Source organism: Carcharhinus amblyrhynchos, chromosome 7 (genome assembly GCF_965287045.1).
Source record: "Carcharhinus amblyrhynchos chromosome 7, sCarAmb.v2.hapA, whole genome shotgun sequence".
Taxonomy (NCBI): Eukaryota; Metazoa; Chordata; class Chondrichthyes; order Carcharhiniformes; family Carcharhinidae; genus Carcharhinus; species Carcharhinus amblyrhynchos.
Genome location: NC_137330.1, coordinates 31,853,945 through 31,867,768, shown reverse-complemented (window position 1 = coordinate 31,867,768; position 13,824 = coordinate 31,853,945). Strand labels below are relative to the sequence as shown.

General features: G+C 39.6%; 1 protein-coding gene across 2 annotated transcripts in view; it reads right to left on the bottom strand.

Moving 5' to 3' along the window:
* The window catches only part of trappc12 (trafficking protein particle complex subunit 12), a 66,758-nt gene that overhangs the window by 36,490 nt on the left and 16,444 nt on the right, over positions 1-13,824 (bottom strand). For both annotated transcript variants that reach the window (XM_080192088.1, XM_080192087.1), the window contains exons 3-5: positions 11,145-11,261; positions 7,324-7,437; positions 6,361-6,499 (exon numbers count right to left, since the gene is read on the bottom strand). In XM_080192088.1, the coding sequence (XP_080048214.1) occupies positions 6,361-6,499; positions 7,324-7,437; positions 11,145-11,261 (370 nt within the window). The remainder of the gene's footprint in view (positions 1-6,360; positions 6,500-7,323; positions 7,438-11,144; positions 11,262-13,824) is intronic.

Here is a 13,824-nt window from a genome sequence, read left to right as displayed (position 1 = left end):
ATGCAAACTTGCTGGGACAGAATGTAATTCATTCTCATGACTTACCATGACAAAAATTAAGAGCCCATAACTCTATCTACTTCGCATGGGTTAAAGTACATAGAATTAGTTTTAATCAATAATGACAGTATAATTGAAAGAGCAGTCTGTACTTTAAAATTACACTTATTTTTGCATTTTTTGTGTCCACGGTGGAATTTTTTTTTGAGTGGAGTTCAAATAATCTATCAGCAGCATTGAGGGTAACATATAGAATCCCTACAGTGTAGAAGGGGGCCATTCAGCCCACTGTGTCTGCATCAACTCAGCGGCAGGGCACCTTACTCAGGCCCATCCTGGCCTACCCCTGTAACTCTATAGATTTACACCATGAATTCCTATGACCTACACATCTTGGGTCACTAAAGGACAATTTAGCATTGCCATCTGCACATCTTTGAAGTGTGGGAGGAAACCGGAGCACTCGGAAGAAACCTACGCAGACACAGGGAGAATGTGCAAACTCCACACAGTCACCCACGGCTGGAAACAAACCTAGGTCCCTGACGCTGAGGTAACAGTGCGAACCAGTGTGCCACTGCGCCACCCATTACTGACTAGAGCAAATGTACCTTAGATGTGCCTCAATTTCAATGTCATATAAGCCTACATAGCTACAAACTTTGCTTTTCACCTCAACCATCTTGATACAAAATAGGAAAATCACACTTCAGGGTCTCTGCTTAGATACTGAATAATTGCTCACATGCCTCCTACATCCTACTTGGGTTCTTCCACAGTATTGTTGGTAGCGAGTTCCAGATTTTGTCCCAGTGACAAAGAAAGAATGGTAATATGTATCCAGGTCAGGAAGGCACACTTGAAGCTGGTGGTGCTCCCATGCCATTATACTTCAGGTGGCAGATGGCACAGTTTGGGAGCTGCAGTTCACCTTATAGATGGCACACATTGCTACCATTGTGCACAGGTGGTGGAGTAGTGAATGTTTAAAGTAGAATGCCGATCAAGCAAACTGCTTTGTCCAGGATAGGATCAAGCTCCTTTAATGCTGTTGCAGCTTTGCTCATCCAGGCAAAAACAATCTTCCATCACAGTCCTGACATTATTGGCGAACACAACTTCGTGACAACTTCTTGAAAAATATTTTTTCATGCAGGAACTCTTCACTTGAAAGATGTCATTTACATCACATCGATATTGGCGCTGTTGTAAAATTCTAAGAAGGACATTTGAACACAATTCAAATCTCTTATGGGATAACATTATAACAAGTGACTACACTTCAAAAGTACTTAATTCGCTGCAAAACACTTTGGGATGTCCAGAGGTCATGACAGGCATTATATAAATGCAATTTCTGTCTTCCTTTCCAATTGAGAAGTCATATCACGTGCATTTTAGAAGCCCCGCAGCTTTGGAACATTCCTCTGAGAAAGCACTGTTCTGGGATAAACCGATCAGACAGGAATTGGCATAGAGCTATTAAACAGTCACAGCTCATTATTCCTAGCAGATGCCAAAGACTGCTGATTAAGCTCCTCAACACTCACTTGGTATCCTCTGCGCCAAAGTAATATTTTTCCAGAGGTTATTGCTTTTCATAGTAAACCTTGTGACCAACATTCAAGAATAAATAAAATAATTCAGGAAAACCAAACAGTAGTCTTCACACGATTAAGGAGGATCCAGTATATTTGAGTTAAAGAGACAGGAGCCTCGGATTTTCTTTGTTGCGTCACAAAAACAAACTCCATGGTTTATGAAATGTTGAAGTAGTAGAGATTACTGGCAAAGTATTATCTTAAAAAAAACAAGCAATCTTCAGCAGGGACCTTTAAAATGATCTTAACTGAAAACACATTCTCTTCTAATCCAGTGCTTGAATACTAAAAATAAAGTCTGTGAAGTAAAAATCCTTTAAATTAACTCTGTGCAAATTTCTATGGCAATATTCCCCCAAAAAAAGATATTACATTGGATAGAGGAACAATCTTAAAAGACAAATCTGAAAGTGAAATAGGGTGTTGGCTCTACTGCCCCTGTGATATCCACATTTCCGTATGAGATTTACTCTCAAAAACTTTAATCTTTGTACTGATTAGAAACTGAAGCTGGCGGTTCATTGGTAAATCATCAGTATATGTATGTTGAAAAAAGACAACCTCAGCTGAAATTCTTCTTCATAATCCAGTGCTACAGAAATCAGCTCAAGCAATTTTACTATCAACCTGCCTTAAATAATTAATGCAGTACAAACCAAGGATCCAACCTGGGGCTTTCTTTGTGCATGGTTGATTTATGTATCAATTAGAATTAGTTATTTAGGATAATGGGACTGAACTGTCAACAGTAAGTTACCCAGCTTATACACGTGAAATATCTGTGCAAGAGGAAAGGTAGTACAACAAAAATAACCATATGAAGGTTAACAAACAATATAGCAACAAGTTTGGGTAGTTATTGTGCAATAATTATTTACATTATTTATTTTGCAAGTGTTAAGCTCCACAGACAAGTTAAGGCTAATGGCATATCAATCATATTTTCACTATAAGCCACCATTTAAATGTCATATAGAAAGTAAGCTGATTCATGATGGAGTATTCACACAAGCAGATTAATCAATTAATTTATCTTCACAATATTCAGCGTTCTCAAACCACTCGCTGCTTCCTGAGGTGTGTATGCTGAAACGTGCACGCTGTCTCAGAGTAGCACTCGTCTTCATCCAGGTTCAAGTCACATTCCAGAGAGTTGAACACAAATCACTTGGCTTACAATCCAGTGCAATACTGACTGAATGTTGCACTGTCAGAGGTGTCATCCTTTAGGTAATATGTTAAACCAAGATCTGTCTGTCTGATCTCTCAGGTGAATGCAAAACATCCTACAACATGATCTTGAAAAAGAGCAGATGTAATAGCCCCAGTGTCCTGGCCAATATTTCTTCCTCAATCAGCAAGCATTCGCTTGTGGGAGCTTGTTATGTGCAAACTGGCAGCCGCAAATTTCCTACATTACGAAAATGACTACATTTCAAAATGTATCTCTGCCTGTAAAGCACTTTGGGATGTTCTGAGGTTGTGAAGGGCACTATGTAATTGCAACTATTTCTTCTTATTCTCCTCAGCAACACTGATTCACTCTGTCAGACTTATCCTAATCAGCAGTTCCATTCCTTCATTCGCCTCCGACTTCTTCAACAAAATTGCTTTTTTTCTGCTCAAGTTTAAAGGATTGCAAGTTTCAACTTAAATACCAACATCCCTCCACTCCCTTTATTTTTCTCAGGCACTATCCCTTCCAATTACATTGGCTTCTTGGGTTTTCACTATCCCCTCCAGCCTTTCCCTCTCTGACTTTGAACAATCGGTCCTCAGCTTCATTCCTTTAGACCCTGTCCCAATGAATTGAGAGAGCAGTATATCGCTGGGTTTTCCGTCCAACACATTCCAAATTGCATTTCCCTCCAGCAGTGCGAAGGGGCATTTTATCTGTGAAACCCTGCTCCATGCTTCCAACACCCCCAGCACGTGTTCCTCTTCTCATGACATTTTTCTCTACAAATGCATAAGATGCAACATCTCAAATGTCGAGTGCTGAAACACTCCTTTCAAGTAAAAGTGATTAATTATACTTTCAATTTAGTACACTGCTTCCAAAATGGTCTCCATTATACTGGGGATGGGAAATGTAGGTTCAGGGACTGCTTCACTCAACACTCCAAGTGCATTTTAATTCTCTGCTCTAATCTTTACCTCCAACTTTTCTAATGAAGCTCAATGGAAGCTTGAGAACAGCACTTCATTCTTTGACCTTACATGTGGCAACAGCCTGGACTGCCCCGGTCAAAAATGAGCGAGCAAGGGTTAGGGGCCTGCTCTGATCCTCTCAAACTCATTGTGGCCTCCGGCTCCTGTCCATTTCATCAGTATACGTCTTCTTGAAGTCTGCTACTATTCTTCAGACTGTCTGCTACTTCTCAGAGACTCATTTGCAAACTTTGAAATCATACATAAGTCCAGGTCATTATAATGCATCAAAAGGAGCAGTGATCCTTATATTGGTAATCCATGGAGGACACCACAGTAAGCCTCCTTCCATTCAAATACAACTGTTCACCATTAATCTGTTTTCTGTTTCTTAGCCAAATTTGGGTCCACGCTGCTACTGCCCCTTTAATTTCATAGGCTTCAACACTGTTACTAAGTCTAACAATGCGGTACTTCAACAAATGTTTTTTGAAAGCCCACCCATAGAATATCAACAACACTACCCTCAATGACCCTCTCTGTTACTTCTTAATATGAGCAGAGATGTGCATACAACACTCAAGCCTCCTTTGCCATATAAGATCATGGCTGATCTTCTGCCTCAACTCCAGTTTGCTGCCTTCAAAGAACAGAACCAAGTCAGTCAAACATTATTTTCTTTTATCAAATTATTTATTACCATTGGTAATCCATGTATTTCCATTTTCCATTCCCCTAAATGCTAGTATTTACCTGAACACACACTCTTTTCTAGGGTTGTCATTGTTTTATCTGCCAATCTTTAATTCCAATCCTCCAGAACCTGATTCCTTTTCAACTCAATGAAATTAGCTCCCTATCAGTTGAATATTTTCACCTGTGAATTTGCCTTATATTTTCTCATAACTATTCTAAACCTCATTATACAGGATCACATTCTCAAATGCTGTCCCATCAAAATATCCTCCACTTTGTCTACTTGAAGTTGCAGCAACCTCATGACTGTGAGATGAGAGCGACTGCCTTGATGTCAAGGTAGCATTTGACCAAGTGAGGTGTGAAGGAACTCGAGCAAAACTGGAGTCAATAGGAATTACGGGGAAAACTCTCCACTGGTTGGAGTCAAACTTGATACAAAGGAAGATGGTGGTGGTTGGAGGCCAATCATCTCAGCTCCAGGACATCACTGCAAGAATTCCTCAGGGTATTGTTCTAAGCCCAACCATCTTAAGTAACTTCCTTCCACCATAAGGTCAGAAGTGGGGATGTTCACAGATGACTGCACTATGTTCAGTACCATTTGCGACTCCTCGGATACTGGAGTAGTTCATGTCCAAATGTGGCAAGGCCTAGGCAATATCTAGGCCTGGGCTGCCAAGTGGCAATTCACATTTGTATCATACAAGTACCAGGCAGTGACCATCTCCAACAAGAGTGAATTTAACCATCGCGTCTTGACTTTCAATGGCATTATCATAGTTCAATCTGCCATTACTAACATCCTGGAAGTTATCATTGACCAGAAACTGAACCGGACTAGGCATACAAATACTGTGGCTATCAGAGCGGGTCAAAGGCTAGGAATCCTGCAGTGGCTAACCTAACTCCTGACTCCCCCAAAGCTGTCCACCATCTACAAAGGCACAAGTCAGGAATGTAATGGAATGCTCTCCACTTGCTTGGATGAATTCAGCTCCAACAACACTCTAGAAATTCAACGCTATCCTGGGCAAAGTAGCCTGCTTGATTGGCACCTCTTCCACAAACATTCAATCCCTCCACCACTGATGAACAGTGACAGCCTTGTGTACCATCTACAAGATGCACTGCAGGAACTCCCCAAGATTCCTCAGGCAGCACCTTTCAAAACTACTACAATCTAGAGAACAAGAGTAGCAGACAGTTGGGGACAGCACCACCTGGAGGTTCCCTTCCAAGTCACTCATCTTCCTGGCTTGGAAATATATCACTATTCCTTCACTGAAGCTGGGTTCAAAATCCTGAAATTCTCTCTCTGACAGCAATGTGTGAGTTCCTACACCACAGAGACTGCAGCGATTCAAGAAGGCAGCTCAAGACCACCTTATGAAGGGCAACTGGGGATGGGCAATAAATGTTGGTCCACCCAGTGACATCCACATTCTGTAAATGAATGAAAAAAATATTGTCTTGCAACTTTTATGAAAACTACCTGCAAGTTTGCCCCTCCATCTCCTTTCCAATATTTTAAGGTCTATAGTATACATCTTCATTGTAATAGCTAACAGCTCCATCTATTAACTTTAGCCAAATAGATTCTTTTGTCCATAATCCGTTTTTCCAATGTACAACAGCAACCTAAATCAAGATTGCTATATACTCTCCTTTGTTTCCTTCCCAATTTTCAGAGAATGGTGCAAACATGGAATAGCAACAGTTTTAATTGCTGAGGAAATTATGTTTTAGCATTCATTAAAAAAATTACAGAAATATGAAAAGTTAACATGAGCTAACATTTTTGCTTCATTAGCGAAAAAAACAAAGCTGGTGATGGAGTGGACAATCTTCTCTAGTGCAGTGTCAATAAAGAGAACACTATATATTAACTTGGAATGTAATAAAAAGTAACCTCTGCGTCCTGGATACACATGAGGATAGTACTCATAGTACAAGTCTGGCTGGTCGAGGCTCCCAAAAGGCTCAAATTCCATCTCAGCGTTTTGAAACAAACTCAGCTTCATCAACAATGCTAGTCGTACAAACCACAGCTGTAATAATGAACATATTATTGTCACTTAGTCTGCATTGCAATAAAAAGGTAATATCTTGAAAATGTTAAAAGATGCATATATACATATGCACACAATACCACTTTAAAAAAAAGTGTTTAATTCCTTCATCATGGCTCAGATTTAATTTGGTGAACAATTGAACCATATACAGAAGAAATCATGCAGTGATCCCATTTCTGTCAGTTTGCTGCCCTCAGCTGGGATAACAGTACGGTCGAAACAGTTGGTTCCCAATGTTCTTGGATTTCACCAGGATTTCCAGACTTAGCTGCTGTTGAACAACTTGTTTTAGAAGTATGTGGCATCAGGTTTGGCTGTGATGACTTTGTCATTGCCAACAGCAGTCAAACAAAACATAATTAAATGCACCAAATTAGTTGGTAAAATTCTGTGTTGGTGAGGTTGAGATTTAACTCCTTTCATCCTCCTTCCAACTGAGTTATTTCTGTACCATTGGAAATTGGTATTGTATTCAGCTGTTGCATCACATTCACATTTATACAGAAGATGCATTTAAAAAAATGGTTACACAAGGCAGAATGAATTTGTAAATTGATAAGCAGCTAAGATTGATCAATTGGACCTTAGGTAAGGAAGAATCTAAGTTAAGGACAAAGATTGGGTGATAGCAGTCAATTTGTAACATTTATAAGACACAGATTTTTGTGCAGAATATACACACACAATACTTGCATTGCGTTACAGGAGTCCGTACAGCCATTTTTTAAAAACACAGAACACGATTTCGGAAACCAAAACATTGAGCACTGCTGATCAAATTTAAAAATGGGCCAACCTACCTGCACAGAATCTGTAGTGTGATTAGTTGGCTGACCACTTTTGCCATAGCCTTGACCATGTGCTGTGAGTAATCTTCCACAGAGATCAACAGCAGCTCTCCAGTTCTTGGTATTCTGTTAGCACAGAAAGAAACATATCACTAATTCATCAACAGCTCATGATATTTCAGAAAGGTGCATATATTGTAGCAAAGAACATTACCTTAAAACTTTTAAGCTACTTTAGGTAAATGTTGACCATTGGCTTTTTGTAGATGATAAACATACAAATTAAATAGGGACTATCAAAACACAAAATAGCTTCCAACATCAATCATAAAATCCAGTGTCCTGGTTGAATGAAAATCATGATCTTAATTTAACCAAGAATAACGAGATGAATAATTCTTCCAAAAGCACTATGAAATGAACTAGGACAACATTTGTACTGTTTCTAGTAGCTACAGAAGTGTTCATATTTCAGAATTTAAACTCATGACAAGAACATTTGATGCTTGCCTCTTGGCCTCCTCGATTTTAAAGAAATCTCAACCTTCTAACAATAGTGCAAACAGACATACATAGCTTTACTATTCTTGAACAAGCAGCATCCAATATGACAATTTGGGATCAAAAGTAAAAATGGGCTCCCTTTTGTCTTTTTTATTCACATTCTTTCCTGGCTAGATCAACATGTATTGCCCACTCCAAATTGCTCTTGATGGTCATGAGCTGCCTTCTTCAATGGCTACAGTCCCCATGGTGTAGGTACAGCCATAGTGATGTAAGGGAGGAAGTGCCAGGGTTTTGACCCAGTGACAGTGAAGAAATTGTCACATATTGCCAAGTCAGGATGGCAGGTGTCTTAGAGGGGAACTTCCAGGTGGTGGTGGTCCCATGTATCTGCTGATCTTATCCTTCTAGGTGGTAGCATTCGTGGATTTAGAAGGTGCTGTCTAAGGAGGAGGCTTACAAACAAGCAGGCTGCTTTGTCCTTGATGGTGTCAAGCTTTTTAAGCGCTGTACTCATCCAGACAAGTGGAAAGTAATCCACTACACTCTTGACTTGTGCTTTGTAGATAGTGGACAGGCTTGTTTTTTTAATGGCCTTATTAACCTGCCTCGCCAATCTGTACCTATAGAACATCATAGGACTTAAACGGAAGGACAAAGTCTCCAACATTGAGGTACTTCAAATAGCAGAAAAGTTTGCAATTAAAGCACTTATCATCAAGGCTCTGCTCAGATGAAGTGGGCATTTGTATATATGACTGAAGAAAAGGTCCCCAAGGTGGTCATGTACAGTATTCACAACTTAATCCTGATAGGACAAGGATTAGATTTAAGGACTCCTTGAAAGTGAACCTGAAGAAATGTGACAAGTCCATTATGGACTGGGAGAAAAGTGCACAAGAAAAAACCACCGGGGCGGCGGGGGCAGTCTAAAATAGTAATGTTGCTTCCTTTGAATAGAAAGAAAATACAGGTAGCTAAGGACAAAAGATAAGCTAGACCGGGCAGTCCTAACAAAATCAGATAATTCATCCCTTTCTGCACTATGAAAAGCTATGATGGTCTGCAGTCGGGCTCTACAGTCAAGTTAGGAGACACAATAGGTGATCCAATGCATTAATAAATGGCCATCCTTGATAACAGATTGACTATGCCAATATATGCACCCCTGATCACTTAGTACCTTTATCCCTTTTAGACTCTTGTTTTCCAAGAAGTATGTGGCCTCCTCACTCTTCCTACCAAAATGCATAATACAAAGACAGCTGAATTTTCTTCCTGCAGGGAAATCTAATTTCCAGTTGCCACTTTTACCCTACAATCTCATTAAGATCAGGGCCAAACTTGAATTTTCATGGTGCAACATTTGATGGTAACTTTAATAAGTTTCTAATTCCAGAAATTTCAGCTGTACCTTTATTGAAATGTCCAAACAATAAACTTGGTAAAACAAATATAACGATAAAAATCTACACAAAGAAAACCATTGACTGTGTGAAGTGGTTACATAGCAATTGCTAGATATTGAGGGTTCCTGTATTATTACATTCTTTTCTCTTGCATATATATCAACTATTGATAAAATGCAATAAAAATATTGAAATGCATACAGTCAAACAAGAAAATAGGAACAGGAAAATAAGTAATTTAGCTCCTTGCATCTTTTTTGCCATTCCATTAATCGGACCCCACCCCCCCAATACTTAATCATCCAATTGTTATCAGCTCAACCCTGTTTCCCTTCTCTTTCATATTTATTCCACTTCTGTGGGAGGCTGTTCTGCATTTTCAACATGCACTGGGTAAAGAAGTCCCTTCAAAATTCCCTGCTTGATTTCTTTGTGACTACATATATTGAATTCCAGTTTGGCTCATTCCCACAAGTGGAAACATAATGTCAGCGTCCAAGTATAATCATCCATCCCTGCTAGGTACAAACTTGCATTTCTGGTGACATGATGTCAATTTTTTTTGCACCCTCTCAGCATCTCCATATAGTTTTTATAATATGGCAACCAGAACTGTACATTACAAGTGAGGTCTAATCAAGTTTAGTCTGACTACTCTCTTTTTAATTCTGTCACTCCAGAAATAAACCCTAATACTTTGTTGCATGCTAATTTCAGGAAGTTGTAAGAGCAATAGGGTAGTGACAATGGAAACATTTTATTAACCCAACATAGGCCAAGGTGCAAAGGCAAGGACAGGGAGAAATTCTTTGTGGGTAGCAGAGAACCTTTCTGACTAGTACATTTCAAGCCCAACAAGAATAGAAGCAATGCTGAACCAAGTTTTGGAGAATGCCGTGGGGCAACCAGAGCATCTGGGAAACAAGGATCACAATAACATTATGTTTAATGAACTTCTGGAAAAAGACAAGTGAAGATGCTCAAATGGAAGAGGCCTCAACTGAATGAGTGAAAGAGAGATCTATTTAACTCAAGTCAATTGCAAACTAGGATTGGCAGGTAAATGGAAGGTCCTGTCTAATGAGTGAGAAAGGGAAGGCATCCACAGCTACAGATACCTGGATGACTAAAGCAACTGAGATTGAACTAAAACAGAAAAGAGTGTGATGGAAGCAGATTCAATCGTATCTTTCAAAAGGAAATTGGATATATATAAATATACATACTTGAAATGGAAATGTTTGCTTGGCTTGAGGGAAAGAACGGAGAAGTGAGATAATTAGACAGCTCTTTCAAAGACCACGCACAGGCACGATGCGTCATGTCACCGCATTCTGTATTATCCATTTCTAATTTGAAGCATGTGCCCCCCTTTTCTGAATTCCATCATCAAAATAAATAACATCTTTGAATCTATCCACCCAGTCTCTTCATCATTTGAACAAACTCAATTAGATATAAATTCAAATGAATTTATGCCAGGTTTATGTCACCTAAGCTCATCAATAATTCTTTAAGTTTGGGTATTGTGTCCATGAATCGATGGCAGCAAATTGATTTGAGGATTATAGGTGCTGGGGTCAGGAATAACTTTTTTTTGGAGAGGTGAAGGGGTGAAGCAAGATGTCAGCAGTTTAATTTTCTCATAAATGTGCAGGGTAAATCAAGCAGCATTCAACGATATGTTTTCTTAACATAAAAAATCCTTTCATTTTACTGAATAGGTAAGTTAAAAAGGATAAACAAACTTGGTTGCATGTTAATGAGAATGCAGACAGAAATACTAAAGAATTCTTCTCCCTTCTGAACACCTCTCAGGTAACAAAACAGCCACGGCAATGCAAATGCACACTATTTAAAAGGAAAAATGTTGCCTCACATCTCTATGATAAAACTGTAAATGGACAACACTTTACTTACTATTAATTGCTTGAGTCCCACAAAGGACTGCTCCACAGCATTTGCAGTCAAAGCTTGTCTCTTCATTGCAGCCTGCTCTCCCAAAAACCGCAGCATTACTTCCTTGACGGCATCACCCTAAAAGGATCAGAGCACATCCACACAGTTTGATTAATGAGTCATTTGTGCCAGGCGAAGCAGTTTTTGAAAAGCTATCTTCCATTCTGTCCTGGAGATTTAAATTGCATATAATGGTGCAAACCAGCCAGTCTTTTTTAAAATCTGATTTTGACTAATTTCTATCCATGTTGAAAACTGAGTACTTGCAGTGAATTTGGGAAAATGTACAAGAATGAATCTCATGTGAACCATAGGAACAGCTATTTGAGAAAAGAAATCTTACATTGCCTCCATTTCCTGTCAATCGCAGGAGGAGGCTATTTGTCCCATTGAGTCTGCACTGGCTCTGCAGCAGAGCGTTGCACTCAGGCTCTATCTCCCATAACCCCACGTATTTACCCCACTAATCCCCCCTTAACCTATGCATCTTGGGACAATTTAGCATTGCCAATCCACCTAACCCACACATCTTTGGAAATCAACTTTACTATAAATTCAATATCCATATTTCTAAGCTAAATTATCCATATAAACTTGTCATGTTGTTAATACCCACCTGCCAGTGATGGCACAGTATTTCAGCTTTGCATTTCCTGAACCTCAATTGGAGGAAAATACTGATATTCAAATTGCCATAGGCTTTGCTATTTAAATGTAAAGCCAAAGTAATGCACACAAGGGGAGGTGATGGCCTAGTGGTGTTATTGCTAGACTATTAATCCTGAAATTCAGTTAATGTTCTGGGGATCCCAGGCTTGAATCCTGCCACTGCAGATGTTGGAATTTGAATTCAATAAGAATTATCTGGAATTAAGAATCTACTGAAGGCCATGAAACCACTGTCGATTGTCAGGAAAACCTATCTGGTTCACTAATATCCTTTAGGGAAGGAAATCTGCCGTTTTTACCTGGCCTGGCCTAAGTGTGACTCCAGAGCCACAGCAAAGTGGTTGACTCTCAGCTACCCTTGGGCAACCAGGGATGGGCAATAAATGCTGGTCAGCAGTGACACCCCCATGTCCCATGAATGAATTAAAAAAATACAAGTACAGAATATATGACTTCAAAATGGATAATTATGTCTGCATATTTTTAAACAAATTTTCCTCCCCATAAACTATATGTAATATTCTTTTTCATTCCTCATAGGATGTGAGCTGATAGCCCTCGAGGTGGTGAACTACTTCCGTGATCACTATGCTCCATGTGGTGTAGATACACTTGGTAAAGTAACAATGAGATAGTTCCAGGTAAGGATGGTGTTCCCATGTATCTCCCTGTCTTTCTGGGTGATAGAGATTGCGGGTTTGGAAGGTGCAAAGGATCCTTGGTGAATTGCTGAAGTGCATCTTTTAGATTACTCACACTGCTCTTGTGTAGCACTAATGTCCCCTGCCATTCATCAGCCCAAGCCTGAATGTTGTCCAAGTCTTGTTATACGCAGAAATGGACTGCTTCAGTGTCTGAGGAGTTACAAAAGATGTGCACTGTGCAATCATCCACTTCTGATCTTTAGTTGGAGGGAAAGTAATTGATGAAGCATCTGAAGATGGCTAGGGCCTAGAACATTACCCATGAGGTATTCAAACAGTGCTGTCGAAGTGGATTGGCCTATAACAACGACAACCATCTTCCTTTGTTTCAAGTATGACCCAAACCAGTGGGGAGATTTTTGCAGATTCCCACTGACTTCAATTCTGTTAGATCAAATTCAATCAATCGTTGCCTTGATCTCAATGGCAGTCACTTGTTTCGCTTCTGGGGTTCAGCTCTTTTGTCCATGTTTGGATCAAGGCTGTAATGAGGTCTTGAGCAGCATGGCCCAGGCAGAAGTCAAACTGAGCACTGGTGAGCAGTTACAGCTGATGATGACACCTTCCATCACTTGGCAACAATGACAGGGAAAAGCACTGGCTGCTTCCTCCTCATGCAAAGCAACTTCTATTTGTTACCATCTTTGTATCCGACATTCTCAATCCCATAGTCCATGTTCTTTTTTATTGCTTTCACAAGGAACTTCCATCAAAACTTTCTAGCATATTCAAAAAGCCACTAGCATGCATACCACAAAAAACAATTCTTACTTTCTAACGACATGCTGACTAGTTCATATAATGTATGTACCCTTCACAGATTAATTTATATTTTTCTACATTATGCATCTCAGTTGTTTCTCAGATGGATTCAGGCAGTTAAGCCGTAATTGTTAAATTTGTGCTCCCCCCCCCTCATTTATGAGTTCCACATTTAAACATTTGCAAGTTCACTGTAACATTTTCTTTAATAAAATGTGTGTTTGGTATCACTTCATAGGTCTGAAAATTGTCCCCTGCATGAAAACTGAAGAATCTATTCAATGTTACTGCCCAATCGTGATCATTTGCAAGTTTTTAACCTCAATTTATCCATAATTACAACAACCAGTTTGTTGTCTCTGTTCTGCTCTTAGTTTAGTTCTCTTTTTTGGGTTCTCCTTGTGCATCCTGCTCTCCTTTTGCACCCTGGTTGATAGGAGTTCTTGGCAACTTGTCCCTCCTCCTCCAGGGCACTCTCTCTTTAAACTCCTCCCCTACATCTTTTT